The sequence below is a fragment of the Numenius arquata genome, chromosome 25, assembly GCF_964106895.1.
Source record: "Numenius arquata chromosome 25, bNumArq3.hap1.1, whole genome shotgun sequence".
Taxonomy (NCBI): domain Eukaryota; kingdom Metazoa; phylum Chordata; class Aves; order Charadriiformes; family Scolopacidae; genus Numenius; species Numenius arquata.
Window position 1 is genome coordinate 4,778,264 of NC_133600.1, and position 22,283 is coordinate 4,800,546.

At 43.4% G+C, this 22,283-nt stretch overlaps 1 protein-coding gene across 1 annotated transcript; it reads left to right on the plus strand.

Annotated features, from left to right (window-relative positions):
* Positions 1–504: 504 nt before the first annotated feature.
* On the plus strand, positions 505–21,666 carry UPF1 (UPF1 RNA helicase and ATPase). The gene is made up of 24 exons (XM_074163643.1): positions 505–729; positions 7,103–7,245; positions 7,662–7,751; positions 8,288–8,455; positions 8,649–8,829; positions 9,414–9,575; positions 10,240–10,324; positions 10,499–10,597; positions 10,781–10,889; positions 11,726–11,885; positions 12,007–12,125; positions 12,410–12,574; positions 12,792–12,906; positions 13,098–13,241; positions 13,668–13,881; positions 14,105–14,222; positions 15,818–15,974; positions 16,976–17,118; positions 17,818–17,992; positions 18,715–18,796; positions 19,259–19,420; positions 19,570–19,787; positions 20,245–20,367; positions 20,490–21,666. Exons 1-23 carry the CDS (start codon positions 505–507, stop codon positions 20,362–20,364), a joined length of 3,354 nt encoding a protein of 1,117 aa, XP_074019744.1. The 3' UTR covers positions 20,365–20,367; positions 20,490–21,666.
* The last annotated feature ends 617 nt before the right edge of the window (positions 21,667–22,283 follow it).

A 22,283-nucleotide genomic window follows, 5' to 3' on the forward strand; every position in this document is an offset into this window, starting at 1 on the left:
CCCCGCCCGCTAGGTGTCTCGCGCGGCGCGTTCCCCTTCGCGCCTTCCGCCGCGAGCTCCGCCCCCTCGCCTTGCCCTCCCCAGGTGTGTGCGTGCTACGTCACCCCTCCCACGCGCACGGGGCGTGCTGGCGTCGGCGGCGTCGTCCTCCCTGCGCTCCGCGTCACCGCTCCTGGCCTGGCGCGCGGCGGCAGCAGCAGCGGCCGGACGGTCGGTTCCGCTCGCAGCGCCTCGGGGCTCGCTCCTCCGCCGGCCCCCGCCCGCCGCCTCGGCCGCCTCCCTCCGCCGTTGGCCTCCCCCCCGGCCGCGTGGGGACCGCCCGAGCGGGGCGGCGGAAAGGCCCGTTGGTGGCCGGCTGGCGCGCGCGCGGCCTGCAGCCCGCGGCGGAGCCCGCCGCTCGCGTAGCGCGGCGCCCGGGTTCCCTGAGGTGAGGCCCGGCCGGCGCCGGGGGAAGAGAGAGGCGGGGCGGGTAGGGAAGCGCCGCTTCTCCCGGCCGCCGCCGCCATGAGCGTGGAGGCGTACGGCCCCAGCTCGCAGACCCTCACCTTCCTGGACACCGAGGAGGCCGAGCTGCTCGGCGCCGACACGCAGGGCTCCGAGTTCGAGTTCACCGACTTCACTCTCCCCAGCCAGACCCAAACCCCGCCCGGGCCCGGGCAGGCGGGGCCGGGACAGGGCCAAGGGCCTCCCGGAGCGGGGCAAGGACCGCCGGGACCGATCGAAGCGCAGGTGAGTTCGCGGCCGGAGAAGGGGGGGTGTTGGGGGGGAGTCGGGGCGTCTCCGCCACCGGGGGCGGGAGGTGGGGTGGGGGGGGAGGTCCGGAAGGGGCGGGCGGGCCCTGCCGTGGGGCCGGCGAGGGGAAGCCCTGGGCGGGCTGCGGGGTTGGGCGCTCTGCCCCCGGCAGACGGGGAAGTGGAAACCGCGTGTGGCTGCCCCGGTGGAGGAGGAGGAGGAGGCGGCCGGCTGGGGCGCGGGGGCCGCCCGCTGCTGGCGCACCGCTGGCCGGCGCGGGGGGCCGGGCCTGGCAGCCGAACGCTCGGCTTCTGCCCTGGGAATGGGATAAAACTCGCGGCCGGTTGTCGGGTGGTGAAGCCGGCGGAGCGCGCGGCTCTGCCGTGACAGTTGTGTCCCTTTTCGGGTGCGATGTTGAAGTAAGAAATCGGAAACGCAGCTGGATGTGATTTCAGTTTCCTTTCCTTTTTAAAAATAAATACGTCTGTAGTTGGCACTTGGTTATCAAAAGTGGAGTACTGTGGAAATTCAGCATTGCTTGCTTTCTTGAATCAAAAGCAAAATATGCTTTTAATTTATTATTTTAATTTTTTTTTTTTTTGCTACCTTTTCTGCTGCACCGTTGCTAGGCTGGTTTGTTTTGGGTTTGTGTGGGAGTGACGGTCCGTAATGGCCTGAGACTCAAGTTCAGAGGTCTGGTTCCTCATAGCTTAAAAAGAAGTGGTTTGGGTTTTTTTTTTTTAATATATAGCCTGTTGATGGTTGGTATATAAATGATAATTAAATGGTATTTATTTAACAAGTCACAAAAGGGACAGAAAAGAGGGAATTAGGGTTATATGCTTGCAGGTGAGGAAGTGTTGTGAGTGAAGACACTGCCTGTCACTGTTCTATGTCTTGATTGTGTCTCTATTAAAAAAAAACCAAACCAACCCTGAAGAACTCTTCCATGTTTTTTAAAAAGTCAAACTTTTCTCCATTTAAGGATCATGGAATATTCTGCGAAGTTTTATTACATGTAGTTAAATACTCCTGTAGTCCCATTATTAACAATTAAACATTTGTAAATTATCCGTATTTTAAAGGATGGGTTTAAAGAGGAGTTGAAGTGCTTTAGATAAGTTCTTAATCCTGAAACAAACATAGTTTTGAGTGGGCTTGATTTATTACTTTTTTTTCCTTTTCTTTACAAAATGCAATGTGTTGGGATCTAGAAACAGAAGTGGGAAACTGAAAATGGGCCAGGGTGTCCCGGCACCGAGAACCTACAGGTGTGCAGTGTGGGACTGGAGGTGGCATTATCCCCTCCCAGCCGGATCGGGTTTATCCCAGGATGAATTGAATGACTTTCTTATGCTGGAGAAGTTCTCAGCCTGGGCGGAGCTGCTGCGCGGGGACTGGCTCCAGGTTCCCGTGTTTACAAGAGAATTGGAGACCTGACCCCGTGGGCTGTTTATTTTCTGTTTGCTTATAGCTTTTTGAATTTGGGTTTGGTAGACTATCCAGTTCGAGCATTGACCTATCAGAATTATTAAGTAGTAGCAGTAAACTCCTGTCTGTGTCCAGTCGGACTATACATAAATTGATTTAAAAGACAGTTTTAGTAAAATCTTAGTTTTTAAAGTTTTAATGGGTTGTGATCGTACTCACAGTAGAGAATATGTGGCCAGAAGAAGGAGAAAAACCACCCCAAAATAAGCCTTATGAGCTAAAAAAACTAGATGAGAGGATTAGTTTGTCTTTTTTTTGTCTAAACATGTTTGAAAAGCCTTTGAAGTAAAAAGAAAAAAAGTATCTGGAGAGCACATACAGGTACTTGTGTGTCTATAACCAACCCTCCTGGCAAGAAGGAAGGGTTTGGTATTTTGTTTTTTAAACCAGATGTGTTTATGATGTTTCTGTGAACTCTTGTGGTCACCCTGATCCTCATTTTGATGCTGGAAAAGTAGGTTTTTGGGAGGGTGGGGAGAGGGAATGGACCTATTGCAACAAGAACTCTCAGAAGCGTAGTAAGTAGAGTGTCCTCCTGAGCTGAAGCGCAGCAAAGCCCAGATCCCTGGATCTGTTTAGACTTGTGTGTCTGAACGGTCTCATGAGCGATAAGATCAGAAATTAGGTGTTTTTTAAAGATTCTGGTGAAAATTTTGCTGCCTCCAACAAATAATTGAAACTCGTTACGTCTTTTGGCAGAGGACATACTAAATAACTTCGAAGGCCCCAAAATTGATCACATATGTTTTGCTTAAATGTTGTCACTGATTATAATTAAAGCTACTTGAATAAATAATTTTTATTTGGAGTTGATAAACATTGGAGGTGTATACTTTTATTCTGCTTCATATTTTTAGTGTCCTGGTGTTTAAAAAGATTAGTTGAGCAAGACAGCACCTCATTTCTTAAGAAAATGTGATTGATTTAGCTACTCTAGAAGAGCTTCCTTTCTCAATGTCCACTTAACTAATTGTTTAAGAGGATGTTGTTACAATTGATTAGTGTCCAATTGACAAAAGACAGCGAGAGGTGAGTAGAAGCAGCAAAGTTTACTGTTTTCAGAAAACTGTATTTCCATATAATTAAAATCTAACTTAATAGATATTTTTTTTCCTAAATACTGTAATATAAATTCTGATTTCTGTCTTATTTTTTCACTCTTTCACAAGGACTGTGATGCTGGGAGCAGTCACACACTCAGTGAGTTGTGATGGACGAGGCACACGGTGTTAGGGTGTTAGTGAAGCTGTTTAAGTGGTTGAAGGAGGCTGGGTCAGTTATTAGGTTTTTTTTTTTTTTGGTCTGGACAATGGGGGCTGGATTTAATTTCCAGTTGTAACAAAGACTTTTTGTCTTAGCGAGGTGACTTACTCCTTGTTACTCAGGTCCCCATCTGGAAATAGAGCTTATTCCATGCTGCTTTGGGGGTGTTCTGGGGGTTAACGTTCTCAGGAATATCCCCTTATTTTGAAAAGGAAGGCAAATGACTATAAGAGATTACAAATAAATAATCGATAGCTTTAAAGTAAAGAATCTTCAAACAACAAATAGTTAGGTTATCCGTGTGAGTCCAAAAATGTGTAATTTTTTCTAAAGCATGAGGGGAAAATCACCCGAATGGGGACAGTGTGACTGGGTGCCTATGGGTTACAGGGTTGAGGTGGCGTTACCAGGATTGACTGGACTGCAGTCTTGTAACAGCAGTACAGGGCTAGCAAAATTCCTACTTAACTGCAATTATTTTTTCTTGTTGCAGCTTGAAATGTACCACTTTAAAGTAGAATTGCATGAAGTGGATGTGGCTGCGCTCACCTGTGGATCAGCTGCTGGTGTGGGTGGGGTATGTTGTGTCAGCCCTGGGAGAAATGGGAGATGGAAATATTCTGTTACCGCTGATTTGGGGACACGTTCACATGGTCAGAAGAAGCCACTATGTAAATTACATCATCTGGTTGGCTTTTCTGTAACTCGGTTTCCTGGATCTTTACCGTTGCCTCTTGACCAGTATTTTAGAGACCACAAACGGGGCGAGGGAGGGACTGTACCTCGGCGGTAGCTCCCGAGTGTGCGGATTGCTGTAGCTGCTCAACTTGTCGCACCAGAAGTTTCACTCAACACTTTTAAAACAGAGAAGTCCCCCCCCTCCTCCCTTATACAACAGAGGATGGTGCCAGATTTTTAATAATATGCACATAGGCTAACATCACGGGAGGGTTTAGAACAATAAGTTGAGTCACTTCCTCGTTGTGCGCCTGCCAAGGCCTTGCACCCGCTGCTGGATGGTCCCCGTAACAGGTGACATCACTCCTGCCTAACTCCGACAGGACAGGAGCTCCCTGCCGTGTCACCAACACTGTCACCTGGTGCACAGCTACAAAGAGCTTGTAGTTTCTTGGTTTCCTGCCTTAAAAAAAAAAAAAAAAAACACACACAAAAAAAACCCCAAACTAAAAAAAAAAAAAAACCACCAAAAGAAAAGCGCCAAACAAAAAAACCCACCAACTTTATAATTTTATTACTGTTCAGCCAGCCTGTTTAAGAGCACCCAAAAAAAATTAAACTTGTCAACTGCTGTGTATAATAATGTATTATTGCTCTTTGGAATTGACTGATAGAAATGCTCCTGGGATTCGTGCTTCTGAGAAATTCAGATTAACTTAAGGCTTTGGAGTTCCACCTGTTCTGTTAATAAGTATCTTTGGTTTTTTTGTAAAATGGCACTATATTTAAGATGGATATTTATCCTCAAACATCTGTGGAGATCTTATTACACAGGGAGCTGATCGGATTTGGGTTCATCACACTAATGGGTTGTTGCATGCTGCTGTGGTTTCTTTGGGTGTTTTTTTTTCCTTTTCCCCCTCTTCTCCTTTGGCACGTTCTATCCTGAAGGTTCCCCTTGGCTGATCTTTCTATTAAAAGCCAGTACTTGGAGGTAACAGCAATCAAAAGTCGTACCATTTAGACCGCGTTTTGCAAACGCACTGCATTTCATTTGAAGATAATGAAACAAAGCTTGTGCCATTGAGTCCGGTTCCTCTCTGCTGAGGGTAAATGTGAAGTGGCTCAGGGTTTTATTTTTAAATTTGACTCTTGCAATTGGCCGTTAAATTTTAATGTGCAATACTGAAACAAGCTGGCATGGAATCTAAATGAGACTTTCAGAGGAATAAGCTTGTTTTGATTTGCTTATCGGTTATAGCTTTAAAATGCTACAGCAGCTATTTTTATCAAATTTCTTTTAATAAAGATTTAGCGTTCTTCTCGCTGTGGACAGCTTTCTCATCCCTTCTAGAGAATTAAGTTACGGATACCAGATAAATTGCATTAGATGGCTAAGTGCAAAATCTATTAAAACACTGTATGGATAGATGAAGGCTATTCTTATGCTCCTATTTATTAGGCAGCTGAAATTTTCAGAAATAAATCTCATCTTGCCTAACCTGATACCTTTAGAAACATTGGGGGGTTTTGATACATGTGATGATTTTGCTGTGATGGGGAAATGACCTCCCAGTGCTCACTCAGGTGTTTGGCTAATGGTGGGCTAATAATTATTGCAGTCACTGTGGAGGTCCCTTTCCCACCTTTTTCCACTCAAAGTTAAGGTGGGTTATGTCATGCTTATCTCTTCCCAGGTTTTAGCGAGATCTTGGCTAAATGAGTCAAAGAATCAAGTGATGGAGTGAACGGTTTTTTGGGGGGTGTGGGGATCTAGCCATCTTGGGGGCTTTTAACAGCATTTTATTACTAAGCTGCTGAAGCTCCCTGTGGCTGTTGGGCTGGAGAGATGCAGCCGTGGCATGAAACCAGGACACCTGTGAGGCCTCAGGGGCAACGGCTGCTCTGGCCAGGCCAAAATCGGATTTGTGACATTCACACCTCTCGATGCTCCTTCCTGTATCGTACTCAGTATTGCCAAAAAGGAGTTATTTTTAACAGCAGTAAGACTTGGTGTGTAAAAGCTGCTGACACAGCACCAAATGTTGCAGAACTTGGTGGTTTTGGCAGTGTGTCCTCAGAGGGACAGGAGCACACCTGTGTGTGTGCTGTGTTAGCACACTTGAGCTGCATTACTGGTTTTGATGGGCTTCTGCTGTTTTGTGGATAATTTAGGCCTCTTTTTTTTTTTTAAAGGAAATCACATCGTAGCTAAAACAAATTTAAAGTAAGACAATAGTGACTGTCACTCCTGATGTATTTTGCAGGAACGCTTGATTCAGTATATAATATGGTCGGTACCTCTTGAACAAGCGATGCTGCCTGGAGAGTTAGACACTGCTGAAAAACAGTTTCTGTTACTTCTTGCACTATTTCAATATATATTTTTATTAGGTGTATATGAGAACAGGTTTCTTGATTAACTGCTCTCGGTTATCCAAGTCTCATGATGTTGTGCTTCTGATATCTTGGTGCGTGGGCAGGGGGAAACATTGATTTGGGTGGCTAGAGAACAGCAAAAATGAAAATAGATGGGGAAAGTCCTGTGGTCAGGTGGATTCCTGGAGTAAAATGAAGGATCAAAAAACAACATTTGATACTGCTGGAATTGTTTAAATGGAGTTTTGTGTGTTGTGTAGGGCTGTAAGGAAATGTCATCTGCAGAAAAGAAATCTCCTGTTAACTTTTCTCTACTTATCAGTTGGAATTGAAATAATCCTGTGAAACAGGAGCTAATGAAGCAAGTATTGATTATATAACTGGTGTGTGTTTCCGCTCTTACCAGCATTTTTCTTTCCTTCTGAGGTTTTTCTAAATGAAACGCAAGTTTTTGCTTTGGGGAGTAGGGATTGCTGTCCTTGGCGCTGTGTTTTTGAGTCTGTTTGGATGGTGTAACCGAAGCACTGTTACTGATACAAGCGCTGTGCTTGTATCTCAGGTTAATGGACCTGATGGCATTCTGCAGAACGGAGCTGTGGATGATAACGTGGCTAAAACCAGCCAGCTTCTGGCAGAGCTGAATTTTGAAGAAGATGAAGAAGATACCTATTACACAAAGGATCTTCCTGTGCATGCTTGCAGGTAAGACCTCATCTTTGCTGCAGGCTTACTGTTTCCAGAGGGCAGGAACACTGTGTATATGTTTATAGGATTTTTGGACTTTGAGAGCAACTTCCTTGGAGACAGCCACGTAGTGGTAGGAAAATGGTGCCCTCTGGTGAGCTCTTGTGTGAGCTGCTGCTGCTGCCAGGAGATCTTTGAGCTTCCTTGAAGAACAGATGGCTGTGCTGGTGAGGGATAGTGATGGTGGGGAGTGGTAAAATACTTGAGGCTCAAACCAGAAGTTCAGCTCGTGTTTGATGCTTTCACCAGCACTTGTGTTCCCTAATATTCACTTCCCCTTATTTTTGCACACTAGTGGGTAGTTTAAATCTTGTATTTGAATTTTCCTATGAGCAATTACCCAAGCACTTTCTGTTTTTCATTTTTAATTCCAGTTACTGTGGCATCCATGACCCCGCTTGTGTGGTTTACTGTAACACCAGCAAAAAGTGGTTCTGTAACGGGCGTGGAAATACATCTGGCAGGTAAACGGTCAAATGACGGAAATAACAATGGCAATCTTGTTTTCCAGTGTGTTTGTTTTGAAGTGGTGGCTGTGACTTACATTTTGGTGATAATTGAAGTCTAGTGACTGAAATGTGGACCTCCAGCCTCTTCTTTAGCTTTTCTGCTGTTACCAGCTTAGACTTTGATCTCAGCAGAACTTGAATCACTTCTGTAAAGTGAACTTGCTGCTTCTTCCCCGATCCTGTGTTCTTGCAAAGCACAGTAGAACTTGATGCTCTTGAACTGGGGGGTTTGGAGAAGCTTCTTTCAATTATCAGTAACATAAAAAGAACTTTTTAGACACTTCCTATTCTTTCACATTTATCTGAAAAAACATTGAAACTGTGTTAGCAGTATCTTTTGCTTGGATGAAAAGAGCAAGATCTTGCTGATGTTTGCCACAGTGTAAATAGACTTTGTTTGTGTTTTTAATAACTGAGTTGATATATTAAATTAGGACTAAATCTGATTTTCCTATTAACTTCTTATAAACACATGTCCTCTCTGTTTTCAGCCACATTGTTAATCATCTTGTGAGAGCGAAGTGCAAAGAGGTGACTCTCCATAAAGATGGACCTCTAGGAGAGACTGTCTTGGAATGTTATAACTGTGGATGTCGTAATGTGTTTCTCCTTGGCTTTATTCCAGCTAAGGCAGACTCCGTGGTCGTTCTGCTGTGCAGGTGAGAGAATGCCTTTATTGGCGTGTTTATATCGACTTATTTCTAAAGGGCAACACTTGCTTTGATTTTGTACCAAAATACACTTTATACTCTAATTTGCCACCATTTTTCTTACACTTACCACTTACACTTGCCGGTTGTTTTCTTACACTTGTCTAATTTAATAATTTTTTTTAATATTTTGGTTGTGCAGGCAGCCATGTGCCAGTCAGAGCAGTTTAAAGGATATTAATTGGGACAGTTCACAATGGCAGCCTCTTATCCAAGATCGCTGTTTCCTTTCGTGGCTGGTAAAGATTCCATCTGAGCAGGAACAGTTGAGAGCACGTCAGATTACAGCTCAACAGATCAACAAACTGGAAGAACTCTGGAAGGTATGTGCTGCTTTTCAAATACTGGATATTTTACCAAGTGCTGATTTTGTGGTTTTATGAAGGAGAAGGACAAAACTGTTCTGGCAGCTCTATAAGGCAGGGAATATACTTTAATCACATGAGGTTTAAATGCAGCAGGTTTGACAAATACTGCAACTGGGAATTGATTGAAGGATTCAGAAGATCATCTATCAAAGTAGGAAGTTTTCATCCTTGGGTTCTCTAGCTCTGTTTGAGTTGCACTGTCCAGCAATCTGGAAAAAAACCAACAACTTTCCTTCACCATATCAAGCCTTTCACTCGTTTCTGGTTTATGTGATGACTGGCTGAGTAGGGAACTGTTAGTCCGTGCCTGGTATTCAGTTATTGCTTTTTGAGATGTTTTTCTGTACATCCTTTAATGCATAACAAACCTGACTGGATGGGAGTGAGCAAGACATGTCTTGGTGTAGGTTTAACAGGTTATTATACCTTGAGATAACTTTCTGTAGCATTAAAACACATTAATCCTGTTGCACAGCGAGAGATTGTCAGTTGTTTATGCTTAAAACTTCAGAAAAAAATGTTTGTGACTTAAATTTTAGGAAAATCCGTCTGCAACTCTTGAGGATTTAGAAAAGCCTGGTGTTGATGAAGAACCGCAGCATGTCCTGCTGAGATATGAAGATGCTTATCAATACCAGAATATATTTGGCCCTCTGGTCAAGCTTGAGGCAGACTACGACAAGAAACTCAAGGAGTCTCAGGTAACATGCTCAAAATGTGCCTGTTTGAGGGGCCTTCTGACCAGTTCTCTGGTATCAAACACGTGGTCACTGTTAACAGCACAGAAGGAAGGCTCAAGTGAAATAAATGTCTTCATATTACAGTACTGTTACATCACAGTAATTGCAGTACTAGTGGTGATGTGTGATAACAGGGAGAGGAAAGGAAAATCCTCAAACTGAGGTCGTAAAAAAAGAACTTGAAACACTTCCCTCTTTTGTGTGTTTAAAGTTTATCTTTCCAAGAACTAGATTCTATCGTAGAACTCTGTGACTTGGCCACCTTCTTTTATGTTATCCTCATAACTTGCAGTTTCCTTTGTCAGTTGGAGTTTCCAGTCAAACTTCAATTATATGAGGTCACGCCAGCGCTTAGTGAATGTTCTAAAGGTGGGGAGAGAGAATAGCGCAGGTGGTGATTAAGACTTTGTTTCTCATGAACTAAGTAACTCTTGTAGAACAGAGTTATGTTCTTCAGGTGGTGTGGACTCAGTCCATAAGAATAGATACAGATATTTGTCTATACTGTAACACTGGAACAGTAGGCTTTGTATTTCTCCATGACTTTGAAGTATAGGACAGTGAGGACTGGTAGTTGGCAAACAGCTCTTTAAGAACCTAACAGATGTCTCTTCTTTACCATTAGACCCAAGACAACATCACAGTCAGATGGGACCTGGGCTTGAACAAGAAAAGAATTGCTTATTTCACTTTGCCAAAGACCGATTCAGGTAATGACAGCTTGATTGTATGTTTTCTCTGTGTTTTTTTTAATGCCTGGTGAATAACATCAGTGTCTAAAGAGCTGTGATGATCCTGGGATATAAGATAGTACCATGAGTTTTTCGTGTTGGGGGATGTTCATTGGTGAATATTCTGAGAGCATTTTTTCCCTCCCTTTGTAGATATGCGTCTTATGCAAGGAGATGAGATCTGCTTGAGGTACAAAGGAGACCTGGCCCCTTTATGGAAAGGAATTGGTCATGTTATCAAAGTTCCTGATAGTATCCTTTACTTAGCGAGCCTTTGGGAAGGCTTAATTAAAGGCTGAAGTCTGAGAAATCTGTGAATTTCTACAAAAGTAATTTTGAGATCACTTTAATTTATGGGGATCTGCTAAAAAAAAAAATCGGGGAAAATAAAATTCAAATTTTTACTATAGATTACTACTTAACGAGGTTCTACAGATTATGGTGATGAGATAGCCATCGAGCTGAGGAGCAGCGTTGGAGCGCCTGTGGAAGTTACTCATAACTTCCAAGTGGATTTTGTGTGGAAGTCTACTTCATTTGACAGGTATTGAGAATGCACTTCAAAACTTGGCAGATAAGGGCTGCTGTTGGTGTATAGACTTTGCTTTACCTTCGGTGGGAATTGTTGAACAAGAAAAGATGTGTTGTTTCATGACACCAGCGATCGGAAACCTGAGGATGCCAAACACATCAAGGCTATGAACACGACGGCTGCCTCAGAGAGCAACAGGCTTAACTTAGAAATGGAATTAATCTGAATGCCATCAAACTGTCAATTTTTCTCACTTTGAAGGCATGCTTAAGATTTGTTGCAAATCCATCAAGATAATGTGTAAACTAAAAGGGGGAAGTTTATCTGTTTAGTAATACTTGGAACGGAAGACGAAAACTGTTTTGTAGTTCAGCTTCCTGAATGCTGTTCCGTCCTGAGGTGCTCTCTGATTTCAGTTGACCCTTCTAAATTTTGAATCACTTTAGCTGAAATTTCAAGGCATTTATATCAGTTATGGGGTCAGCAGACCCCAGCCGTGTCTGTGCTGCATTTTGTGAGATAGGAGTTCATTACCCTGAAAGATACACTGAGTACAGATTTTCTTCAAATCTTGCACCTAAAATTGTTATTGCAGATTGTGTTAAAGGCTGGTGTTTCTCTACAGATTTTTTGGTTAGAATACTTTGTCATATTCCAACAAGATCTGTGCTCACAGAGTCTAATTTTTGTCTATTAATTCTGTTAGTAAGTGCTCTCCTTGTTCTCGTTTCCCAAGGTATATTTTAATTTGTACCTGATGTCTGATTAACCTGTGTGCAGAACACTTGTGGATAGTTACATTTGAGGTCATACTGATGTATTTTTTTCCTGTCCTTCCTTCATTTCAGGATGCAGAGTGCTTTAAAAACATTCGCTGTGGATGAGACTTCGGTGTCTGGGTACATCTATCACAAACTGTTAGGTCATGAGGTAGAAGATGTAATTATTAAATGCCAGTTGCCAAAGCGCTTTACAGCGCAAGGACTTCCTGATCTCAACCATTCTCAGGTAACCTCATCTCCTTTTTACTACAGGGAAAGAATATGATAAAGGATTTATGAACAGAGGTTGAACAACTTTGTAACATCCTATGCATTGAATGCTAAATAGCAATAACATCTTTTTATAGGTTTATGCTGTGAAGACTGTCCTGCAGCGTCCTCTGAGCCTTATCCAGGGTCCCCCTGGTACCGGAAAAACAGTGACATCAGCCACAATCGTCTATCATCTGGCCAGACAGGGCAACGGGTAAGAACTATTCTCTCTCAATCTTTATGAGGTTACTTTATTAATGGTCAAAGAATCAACTTGATTTTGAAAATGAAAATGATTTGTGTCATTGAACTAAAAAGGTTCTCTAGAAGTACATCTTTCTGGGAAGATTATATTCTTCCCAGAATATAATCTTCAGAAAATATTCTTCCCCGGCGTATTTTTAGGGGATATGTTGTAACACATGACTTTATTACAAGTCTAGTGGAAAAACATCTACAGCTCATTGAGACTGACTTGTTTTCTTAAATTTTTTCCAGGCCTGTGTTAGTCTGTGCTCCCAGTAATATAGCTGTAGATCAGTTGACTGAGAAGATCCATCAAACTGGACTGAAAGTGGTTCGTCTGTGCGCTAAAAGTCGTGAAGCAATTGACTCTCCTGTGTCCTTCTTGGCATTGCACAACCAGATCAGAAACATGGATAGGTAAGAAGTGCTTGAGGGCGCATGGGAACAAAAATAAAAACCAACTTAAGTGTTGTGGTGCACACAACTGATCAACTGTGAGATGGTGACGATGTGTATTTGCTTGATGGGATAACTTTTTTGGTTCTATACTTGTTTAGTTTTACAAATAAGTTCCACTGTAATCCTACCAAATTGTTAATTAGGCTGTAAAGCAAAATTCCTTTTTTTTTCACAGCATGCCAGAGCTTCAGAAACTGCAGCAGCTTAAAGATGAAACTGGAGAACTGTCATCTGCCGATGAGAAACGTTACCGTGCACTGAAACGCACAGCAGAGCGGGAATTGCTTATGGTAAGGTTCTGTTGGTTCTAGCAGCTTAAATTGGTGCCTTCTCCGACTTGAGGCTTAGTTGCAACTTGCTGGTGGAGATCAGAGTACAATTTAACTTCTGGGGGGATTCCTAGAATGCTATTGAATACTCTTCTGTATGGAAATATTGTCTGTTGATTAATTGATTAATTTGGGTTGCGTTTCTGTCTCAGAACGCAGATGTGATCTGCTGCACCTGTGTGGGAGCTGGTGATCCAAGACTTGCAAAAATGCAGTTCCGTTCCATTCTGATCGATGAAAGCACACAGGCTACTGAGCCAGAGTGCATGGTGCCGGTTGTGCTGGGAGCAAAACAGGTAGGAGACACTGGATTTCATTAAAGAATTGAGTTTATAAATAGAGGAAGTAGCATCGAGCAGTAATGTTCATAGTGTGGGCACGTAGGGATAAAAAAATCCTTTCCTTTCATGGAAGGCACTTCCATAATACAGATCTAAATGACTTTATTTTGTGTTAGTCCTGTTAGTTTTCTGTTTCCGTGGTATAATCTTTGCCTAAACGTGTTGGTACTGTTGGAACAATGGGGAGACCGAGTAAGATTTTATTTGGAAATGATCAGCTGAGAAGCTAGTTGACACTAGAGCAATTTTATAAGCCTTAAATTACATCTGAAGCTTATTACCAAGTCAGACTGTTTAGTTCCTAATCAATTTTATAGTAGGATATTGCTGTTTCTAGCCAGTTTCAGAAAACAAAAACTCTGCAAACTTCCTTTTCCACAGCTTATTCTTGTGGGTGACCACTGCCAGCTGGGGCCTGTTGTGATGTGTAAAAAGGCTGCCAAGGCTGGTCTGTCTCAGTCCCTCTTCGAGAGGCTGGTGGTGCTGGGCATCCGTCCCATCCGCCTGCAGGTGCAGTATCGCATGCACCCCGCACTCAGCGCCTTCCCATCCAACATCTTCTACGAGGGGTCGCTCCAGAACGGCGTCACCGCAGGTGAGCAAGAAGCACTCCCACAAATCACTTCCTTTTCCATTCATGAAGGCTCAAAGGAAGGATTCTTTAATCTCGATGAGTTTGTTAATGCAGTCGCTTAAAAAAAGAATTACCACTGCACTTAAGTTTTGAGTCTTTAAGTTGCTTTGATATAAAAGTGAGTGTTCTAGCAAGTAAAGTGGTGCTGACTTTTTTTTTACTTGCTGTTTTTGTTGCTCTTCAGCGGATCGTGTGAAAAAAGGGTTTGATTTCCAGTGGCCGCAGCCAGATAAGCCGATGTTTTTCTACGTTACACAAGGACAGGAGGAAATTGCCAGCTCAGGCACTTCTTACTTGAACAGGTAAACAAAATTGAACAATGATAGAGAAACTTAAAAATACTTTGTCCCAGTGCATCTCAAATAGAAGGGAGACTGTTAAATGAAACTGGTAATAATCCTGTGATGTGCCTTGGAGGCAGTCACAATATTGCCATACATTCCCAGGACAGACCGAATATCTAAGCATTTCTCTATCCTTCAGAATCTCTGCAGCAAAATTAATAGTATTCTGTATTCAGCACAACTCGTGGTCCCTTGCTGTGTGAATAAAGGCGTAATAGCTAAAGAAGGGCTGGTGTTTTCAAGTAAGAATTACTTTCCATGCAGGTGGTACCTGTGCCTCAAATGAGTCAGCCCACAGACCTCGAATGTATCGTGTGCTGGGACACAGTACTTCAGTGCTGTTGATTCTTACATTCTGCAGTAGTTCTTCTAAATAAAGTGTTGTTTCCTGTTAACAGCTGTGATTAAAATGGCTGGGGTGCTTTTTTTAATAAAAGCTGCCATCAAGGATAGCACAGGCTGAGCTGCGTTTCAGAGTAGCTTTGCCTTAGGCTCCCCTTACGGTAAGCGAAGAGGAAAAAAGCATCTCTAGTGAGAGCGGTTCAGATCTTAAGTGGGTTTGAACTGTTCTGTAGAGAGGTGCGTGTTTTCCTTCACTAGTAGTGTAGGGAGCGTGGGACAACTACGTGCCTAATCCATGGGCTGAACTTGGGCCAGAAAGTAAACTATCTGCAGTTGCAAATGCTGATCAAGTCGCGTTTTGAAGCCAGAATTCCAACACTTCCTGAAGCAGAATTCTAAATACTAGATTTTGGTGGGGGTGCAAAAGAGACGGGAATTCAGTTTTTTTTGTTCTGTCCCTTTTTTCTGCACACTCCCAACTTCTTTTTCAAAGAGTCATCTTAAACCACTTTGTTCCTCTTGGTGATAGGCGTTTGTTCGTGTGCCTGGAAGGGAAACCAGACCAACTTGTGAAAAATATCTGCTGGGATATTTTTAATCTCGGTCTGTTTCATGAACAGCATGTGTGAGACTGCTGAATGCAGCAGGCCAGATTGCGCACAAACAAATGGCACAATAGTTGGCTGACAGGGAGATTGGCATTAAAATCATTCTATATTTAATACTTTAAGATAAAGCAACTGAAGGATCTGCTTGCACAGCAGGCTGGAAGGTTTTTAGTGATCTCATTCAAAGTACATGTGTACATTTAACACCCCTGAGTAGTTCCATTTTGGAATGGTGGCCACCATGAGTCTTGCTGTTCCAGAAAACCTAGTTGTATAGTTCTGAGAAGGTGGAGTTGACATTTCTGTGTTGTTCTGAGACTTTTTTTTGAGCTGTTGGCTTTTACCTGTATTCCTCTGGCTGAGAAAATGCCTGCATGGTCTAAGTCAAGAGGTGAGACCCTGGTGAATGTTCCTGCGAAGCTTAAGCCGAATTAATCGGAGTGCTCGAGCAGTGCAGGGTAAAATTGATCCTTTTCTTGAAGTAGCCTTTCTGACAAAGGGCTAGCACAGGATACAAGAATCAAGTTTTCAGACCCCATTAACCTGCGAAAAGTTAGACCTAATGCCTTGATTCTCCTTAGATAAAGGTATCTCTCTCTCTAGGACGGAAGCGGCCAATGTGGAGAAGATAACGACAAAGCTATTGAAAGCTGGTGCCAAACCGGATCAGATCGGCATTATTACTCCTTATGAAGGTCAACGATCCTATCTGGTCCAGTACATGCAATTCAGCGGTTCCCTGCATACAAAGCTCTACCAGGTATGGAATCATTGCACGGATGAGAATGCTTGGATACAGAGAAGCTAGAAATGTCAGATATTGTGAAACTTAGCAATACGTTCATTTTTAGTCCAGCTTCTTAGGCGTCAGTCTGTGTTTGTTCTTTAGTAATTTTTGAGCTTTTTACTTGATCGTGGTTAAAATAGACCAGGGAGGAGAGTTTAGGAGGAATCAAATGCCAGCGAGTGTCAGGGGAGCAGTTGGCCAGATAAAGGAGAAAGCCTTGTTGAGGTCTCTGTTGAAAGGAAGGTTTCAGTGGGTCCATCCTCTGAGGAGTCATTGAGGCACAGAAGGGAGAGGTCATTAGTGCTTGAGCTGTGGAAAAGCTTCAGTCAGTTTGTGTCTTAGATAAAAGCATCAAGCCCAAGAGACGTGCAGGAAACCAAGATCTATAAATCCTGATGGTCATAAGATTTATTTGCTTGGGAATATGTCCTCTCATCAGTGGAACTCCTCTACCAAACATTAAAATTAGTTGCTACAAACAAGGCGGTTGTATGTTTAATATAGTCTGTTTTGCAATATTGAGAACTTGGTCAGTGTTTTCACTGAAGGAAAACTTGGTGGAAATACTTTGACTTCTGCCAGGAATGATCTGTCCCTCTGATTCAGGTTTCTTGGTAGCTGGGAGCAGCATTGCTCATTTGGAGCTGTTTTACTACGAGGTTTTGGAATAGTTGTGAGGTTTTTTGGCACAGCATACCTAAAAAAGGGATGCTTTCCATAGTGCAAATGCCAGTTTGGGGGGAAATATGAGAAGTCTGAAGCATTGAACATAAAAGTAATTTGTCCTAAATTGAGACTGGCTGTTCTTCTGTAGGGAGATTTAGTGACCAGTGGAATTACCAAATCGTTAGTCATTACAAAAATAACATTTTTGTTAAATGATGGGAACTGCTAGTGCACTGCCAATGCGTTTTGTAATGCTTGTAATGGTAACTGTTTTGCTTCCGTGATTTACGTGTTTTCCTCTATTTCAGGAAGTGGAAATTGCAAGTGTGGATGCCTTCCAGGGACGGGAGAAGGACTTTATTATCCTTTCTTGTGTGAGGGCCAACGAACACCAAGGAATAGGGTTTCTGAATGACCCCAGGCGTCTTAATGTAGCTCTTACAAGAGCAAGGTAAAGTAAAATTGGGCAAATCTTTATTCTAGAGACCTAACTTGCTCTGCTAAAGCATGGATACAGTCTGATTAACGAAAGGTCTGTGTTTTGTGGGTAACAGGCCCGTTCCTCACTTGGTTTAATGGAGCCTTGAATGATTTCCACATTCCCTACAGTTTACCAAGAGCAATCTCAACCTAATCGTTGTTAACATTTGACATCAGTAGTTTGTAGAAGCCGCCGTGTGGTCCCCCTTTGTTTGCAGGACAGAATTCTTCCCTTCATCTCCTTCTTTATCCCTTCCAGCAACCATTTTTTTTTACCATTTTGCTTCTCTGAAAATGGCTTTGATTACTGAGAAGGGTAACGTGGAGTCAGTACGATGGTGGCTTCCTTGGTTTCTGCAAGCTTTTAACCAGTACGGTGTGGTGGTTGAGTAGCCGGAGGTGTTTGGCCAAGCTGCAGAAGGAAGCTTGTGATTATTGAGAAACTGGCTGCAGCAATCTCCTTTCCAGTGTTTTGTCAGGCTACAGAAATCATCTGCTGTAAACAAAATCATTGCATCATTCCTGCACCTACTGTCCTGAGCTTCTGTTCGTTGCCTGGATTTACTGCAAAAGAGATCGACTTCGAGGCTGTTCTGACATTATTTAGCATGTAACATGGCTTTATTTTTAGTCAAAGTTAATTTTAGTTTTTCTGTCTGCCGTTGTACAGGTACGGAGTAATTATTGTTGGGAACCCGAAAGCGCTGTCTAAACAACCGCTTTGGAATCACCTCCTGAATTACTACAAGGAGCAGAAGGTTCTGGTGGAGGGACCACTGAATAACCTCCGGGAAAGCCTTATGCAGTTCAGCAAACCCCGCAAACTTGTCAATACCATCAACCCGGTTAGTTGAACCTCTCTCCTCTCTCAGATGTTTGGGGCATGAAGCAGTTGGGGTTTGTTTGATCAATTATAAACGAATGGAATAAACAGTCACACCCATAACTCTGTATTTTGGTTGGATCCCGCTGCATTAGTTGGACGAGTAGGTCACTTCTTCAGCTGTTTCCAAGTTGAACATTTGTAGAAAAGCTTTTTCGATGCTTTTTTTGGGTCTTTATTTATGAGGGGTTAACTTCTGAGGTGAATGAAACCTCAAGTAACTGTTTGTGTAGAAACAGCAAGCTCATTAGGCGTGTGTACCTAATAGCATTGTATTTTAAATAAGGCGGGTTGAAGACTACACATAGTCCTTTAACATAAGATAAGTGGTCATTTAGGGGAAGAGGGAACCTTGTCAGTGATTGCAGGACAGTGGTAGGAATAGATCAAGGGAAGAACTATCATCAGAACCTCAAAATAGACTGAAAAGTCATTAAATGTTTTGCAAATTGAGATAGGCCGCCTGTAGAATCCTTTTTGTTTTTTCTTGTTATCATGGTGTAGTGGAAATGATAATTGGTTGTGTTCTGTGTATTAGAAGGAGTTGAGTTTCCTAAGCACTTGTGAAGTGTGCGTTGTCTGTGGAGTTTTACTAGATTCTTACCCAAAATAACTTGTGCTGAAGTTGCAGCGCAAGGTTTTCTATGCAAAGGCTTTGTCTAACTCCTCCTCCGATGCTTCCAGGGTGCCCGTTTCATGACTACTGCCATGTACGATGCGCGTGAGGCTATTATTCCAGGATCTGTCTACGACCGGAGCAGTCAAGGTAAGGGAAGCTACCAAAATTAATACCTGTATAGATTTTTGGGTATAGTATCTTACAGACTTCACACTTTTTTAACTGTTTGAAGAGCCTCTGCTGGAAAATATGGAATTTAAGAACTGAGAACCTTCATGATGTGCCTGGATTTTGCTCTCTGTCTATAGTAGCCCCAACTTGGAGCAAGTGAAAAATGAGAGGAGTGTGTGTGTGTGTTTCAGGAATCTTAGAAGGTGCTGTAGAAGAGTAACAGTAGGGATGATCGTGTGTTAGATGGATCTTGGAAACTTTCAATTGTGGAATAAATGGTGAAATAGAAATATTGGTGGTTCTTGGCATTGGCAAGCTGGTCCTTTCTGATTTATCCTGCTCACAAGTCCTCCCGTTACTGTTAAAAGCAGGGATGTGAGTTGATTTTTGAACGTTTGCTGTGTCTGAAATCACTGTGGCTTTCCCTCCCCTCGCCAGGGCGCCCGTCCAACATGTACTTCCAGACCCACGACCAGATCGGGATGATCAGTGCCGGCCCCAGCCACGTCACCGCCATGAACATTCCTATCCCTTTCAACCTCGTGATGCCACCGATGCCACCACCGGGATACTTTGGCCAGGCTAACGGACCAGCCGCAGGTACAGGGGCAAGGGTGAAATAATACAAAAACTCCCACATTTTTAGGTCTGATGTGGGAGAATGGTCAAGTCTTGATAGAAACAGTTGATTCTTACAAACCTGTGTGTGTAAGACTTCTCACTGTTGGTTGGGATAAACGCTTTTCCAGGACGTGGGGCGCCCAAAGGCAAGACTGGTCGTGGTGGGCGCCAGAAAAACCGTTTTGGGATTCCTGGAACTAGTCAGTCGAACCTTCCGAACAGCCAAGCGAGCCAAGACGTGGTGTCCCAGCCCTTCTCCCAGGGCCCACTGACCCAGGGGTATATCTCCATGAGTCAGCCGTCGCAGATGAGTCAGCCTGGGCTCTCCCAGCCAGAACTATCCCAGGTGAGCACAATTCCATGTACAGTCCGCTCTCTTTCCTGGGTTTTATGTCCGTGACCCGTGTGCGTGCACATCCTTGTTCCCTAGTACTGAGGGAAATGGAAACTAAAACCATTTTTCAATGACTCAGCCACAGCATTTCATATTCCTCCACTTGGCTGAGTTTCTAAGTGCACTCGGGCACAAAAGTGAAATGCTGTGTGTGTATAGACTTCAGCTGGAGCTGTAACTCGGAACTGCTTGCCTGTTCAACAGCCAGCTATTCCAAAAACCTTGGGATTTGTGGAAATTCTGAAGCAAAAAGAGTAGATTTTTTTTTTTTTAAAAAAAATCAAATCCCCCAGCAAAAGAAAACCTCTGGGGTTTTGTCTCTACCCTTGGCTGCCAGGTGTTCCGCTGTGTAAGGGAGCGCTTGAGCTTGGTGAGGAGTCCCAGGCCTAACACACGCTTTCGTTTCCAGGACAGTTACCTTGGTGATGAGTTTAAATCTCAGATTGACGTGGCGCTGTCACAGGACTCTACTTACCAGGGTGAACGTGCATATCAACATGGTGGAGTGACGGGACTGTCACAGTATTAGAGTGTAAGGCACCGGAGGGTCACCCCTCTGCTTATTACTCCTTTTTTTTTTTTTAAGTTCACAAACACATTATTTGTCTTAAGAGCGACATCCCTAATGCTACTGTTTTGCTTTCTTGCCCTCAGGTTGAGGAAGAAGAGCTAAGCTTGTGTGGAGCTTAGTTCATCAGCATTTTATTCTGGGTAATAAAAAAAATAAAATAAAATGGATACCTGTTTTCCACTGCTAAAACTGAAGCACCACTGTGTGAGAGCAACAGGAGAAAGAAACCAACCAACGGAGAGGAGAGAGAGAGAAAGGAGCGCGCGAGAGAGCCCACTGCTAGCTCACTGAGACAAGGAGACTGACCGGAGAGGAGAGAGAGCACCGATGGACTGGCTGGCGCCTCACTGGGAAAGCAACTCACCCTGAAATGAGTGGTCAGCCCAGTCCCTGCTCCCCCAGTCAAACAACGCTCGAGAGAAGGGCCTTAAGCAGGTTTCACTTCATTCCATACTTCTCTTTGCGAGCAGGGCATTACTTTTCAGAGCAGATGGGGAGAGGAAAACCCTCATCTCAGAGTTGTTCTCGTTTTAAAGGGGTACTATATTTTAGCAGTAACTGTTTACATTTTAGAAGCAGAGTATCTGAGAGAGAGGGAGGGAGAGTTCCCGAGTGACAGCGAGCCAAGCAGAAATCCAGCAGAACGTAGCTGATGCTCAACTCTGAGATGCAGGTTTTGTTGTCCAACACTGGCTCTGAAATCCTAGTGTCATCGTGTCGCCCACATTCTGAACGGGTCTTTCGTGACGAGGTGGTTTTAAAGAGATTCTTTCCAAGGAGCACTGAATTTTTAGAAGTTTGTCTCTGAATTCTTAGTGGTGGACCTGGGAGATCCTTGTTCTGAGAAGCTTACAAAAAAAAAAAACAAACCTAAATTAGAGCACCAACCTTGAGAACTTTCAGTGTGATTAAAAGTTGCAGCAATCAGCCTCTTCTTCCTACATTGGATAGCAGTTAGAGTGAGAGGAGCCTGCGCGCTCGAGCAGGAGGAGGGTTTCAAAGTGTTTTCTGTATGCTTTAATTGGCTACTGTCTGGACTCTACTCTGTGAAAACAAAAAAAAAAAAAACCAAGCCTTTCTGTAAGATGAACTTTGCGCTTGAAAAAGGGGATGGGTTCCTGAGCCCTTCGGCCCTGGAGGAAAAGCTGCCAACGGGGCCTGCTTTACTCGCTCCCGCAGATCTTGGGGAAGAAGTAGTGGAACCTGGGGATTATATTGGTTTTGAAGTAAAGACTCTACAATGTTACCGAAGCAGGTTGGAAAAAAAAAAAAAAAATTTGGGACAAAAGCAGGCAGTTGTTGGAAGGTGGCCTCTGATGGCTGGGTATAATTAGAGATAATGGGTTAGGCTTTTGTGTGGCTCCTTTGGTGATTAATGCAGATGCTGAAGGATTTCAGGTGTTGCAAACCAAACCGGGAGCCTATTTTTCAGGGAGTGGAGGGGGCTGTGCCATCGATGCTGGCTCGAGAAAGAGCTGGAAGTCCTGAGAACAGCACATAAGAGAAGCCATCCAATTTCTAAGTTGTACCCATGTCTTAAATAAGTCATATGGGAACACTGGGAGCATTTTATTTCTGTCTAAACCTTTTTAGAAATGGTGCAGAGAATTTCAAATTCCTACAGAATCCCATTTTTATCAGATCCCTAAATTAGATGAACCTCTACCTCCTAATTGGCAAAGCTCAGTAGAGTGTGAGTCACTAACCTCGGCGTTTTTAAAGTTGGAATTAAGTTAGCTTTATACTCAAAGGGCTCCAAGTGTTTCTAATCTTTTTTTTGGGGGGGGAACTCAAAATACCTCTCATATGAATGTACTTAAATGACATTAAAAAACAAACAAACCCCACTTTTTTTGTAACTGGGGGGGAAAGCCCTT

What these genes read in the sequence shown, in the direction of transcription:
- UPF1 (XM_074163643.1), top strand. Translation starts at nt 505, where the DNA reads ATGAGCGTGGAGGCGTACGGCCCCAGCTCGCAGACCCTCACCTTCCTG. An exon ending in GTAGCTCTTACAAGAGCAAG is followed by an intron (nt 17,119 to 17,817) that starts GTAAAGTAAAAT and finishes GCCGTTGTACAG; the next exon opens with GTACGGAGTAATTATTGTTG. An exon ending in CTACGACCGGAGCAGTCAAG is followed by an intron (nt 18,797 to 19,258) that starts GTAAGGGAAGCT and finishes TCCCCTCGCCAG; the next exon opens with GGCGCCCGTCCAACATGTAC.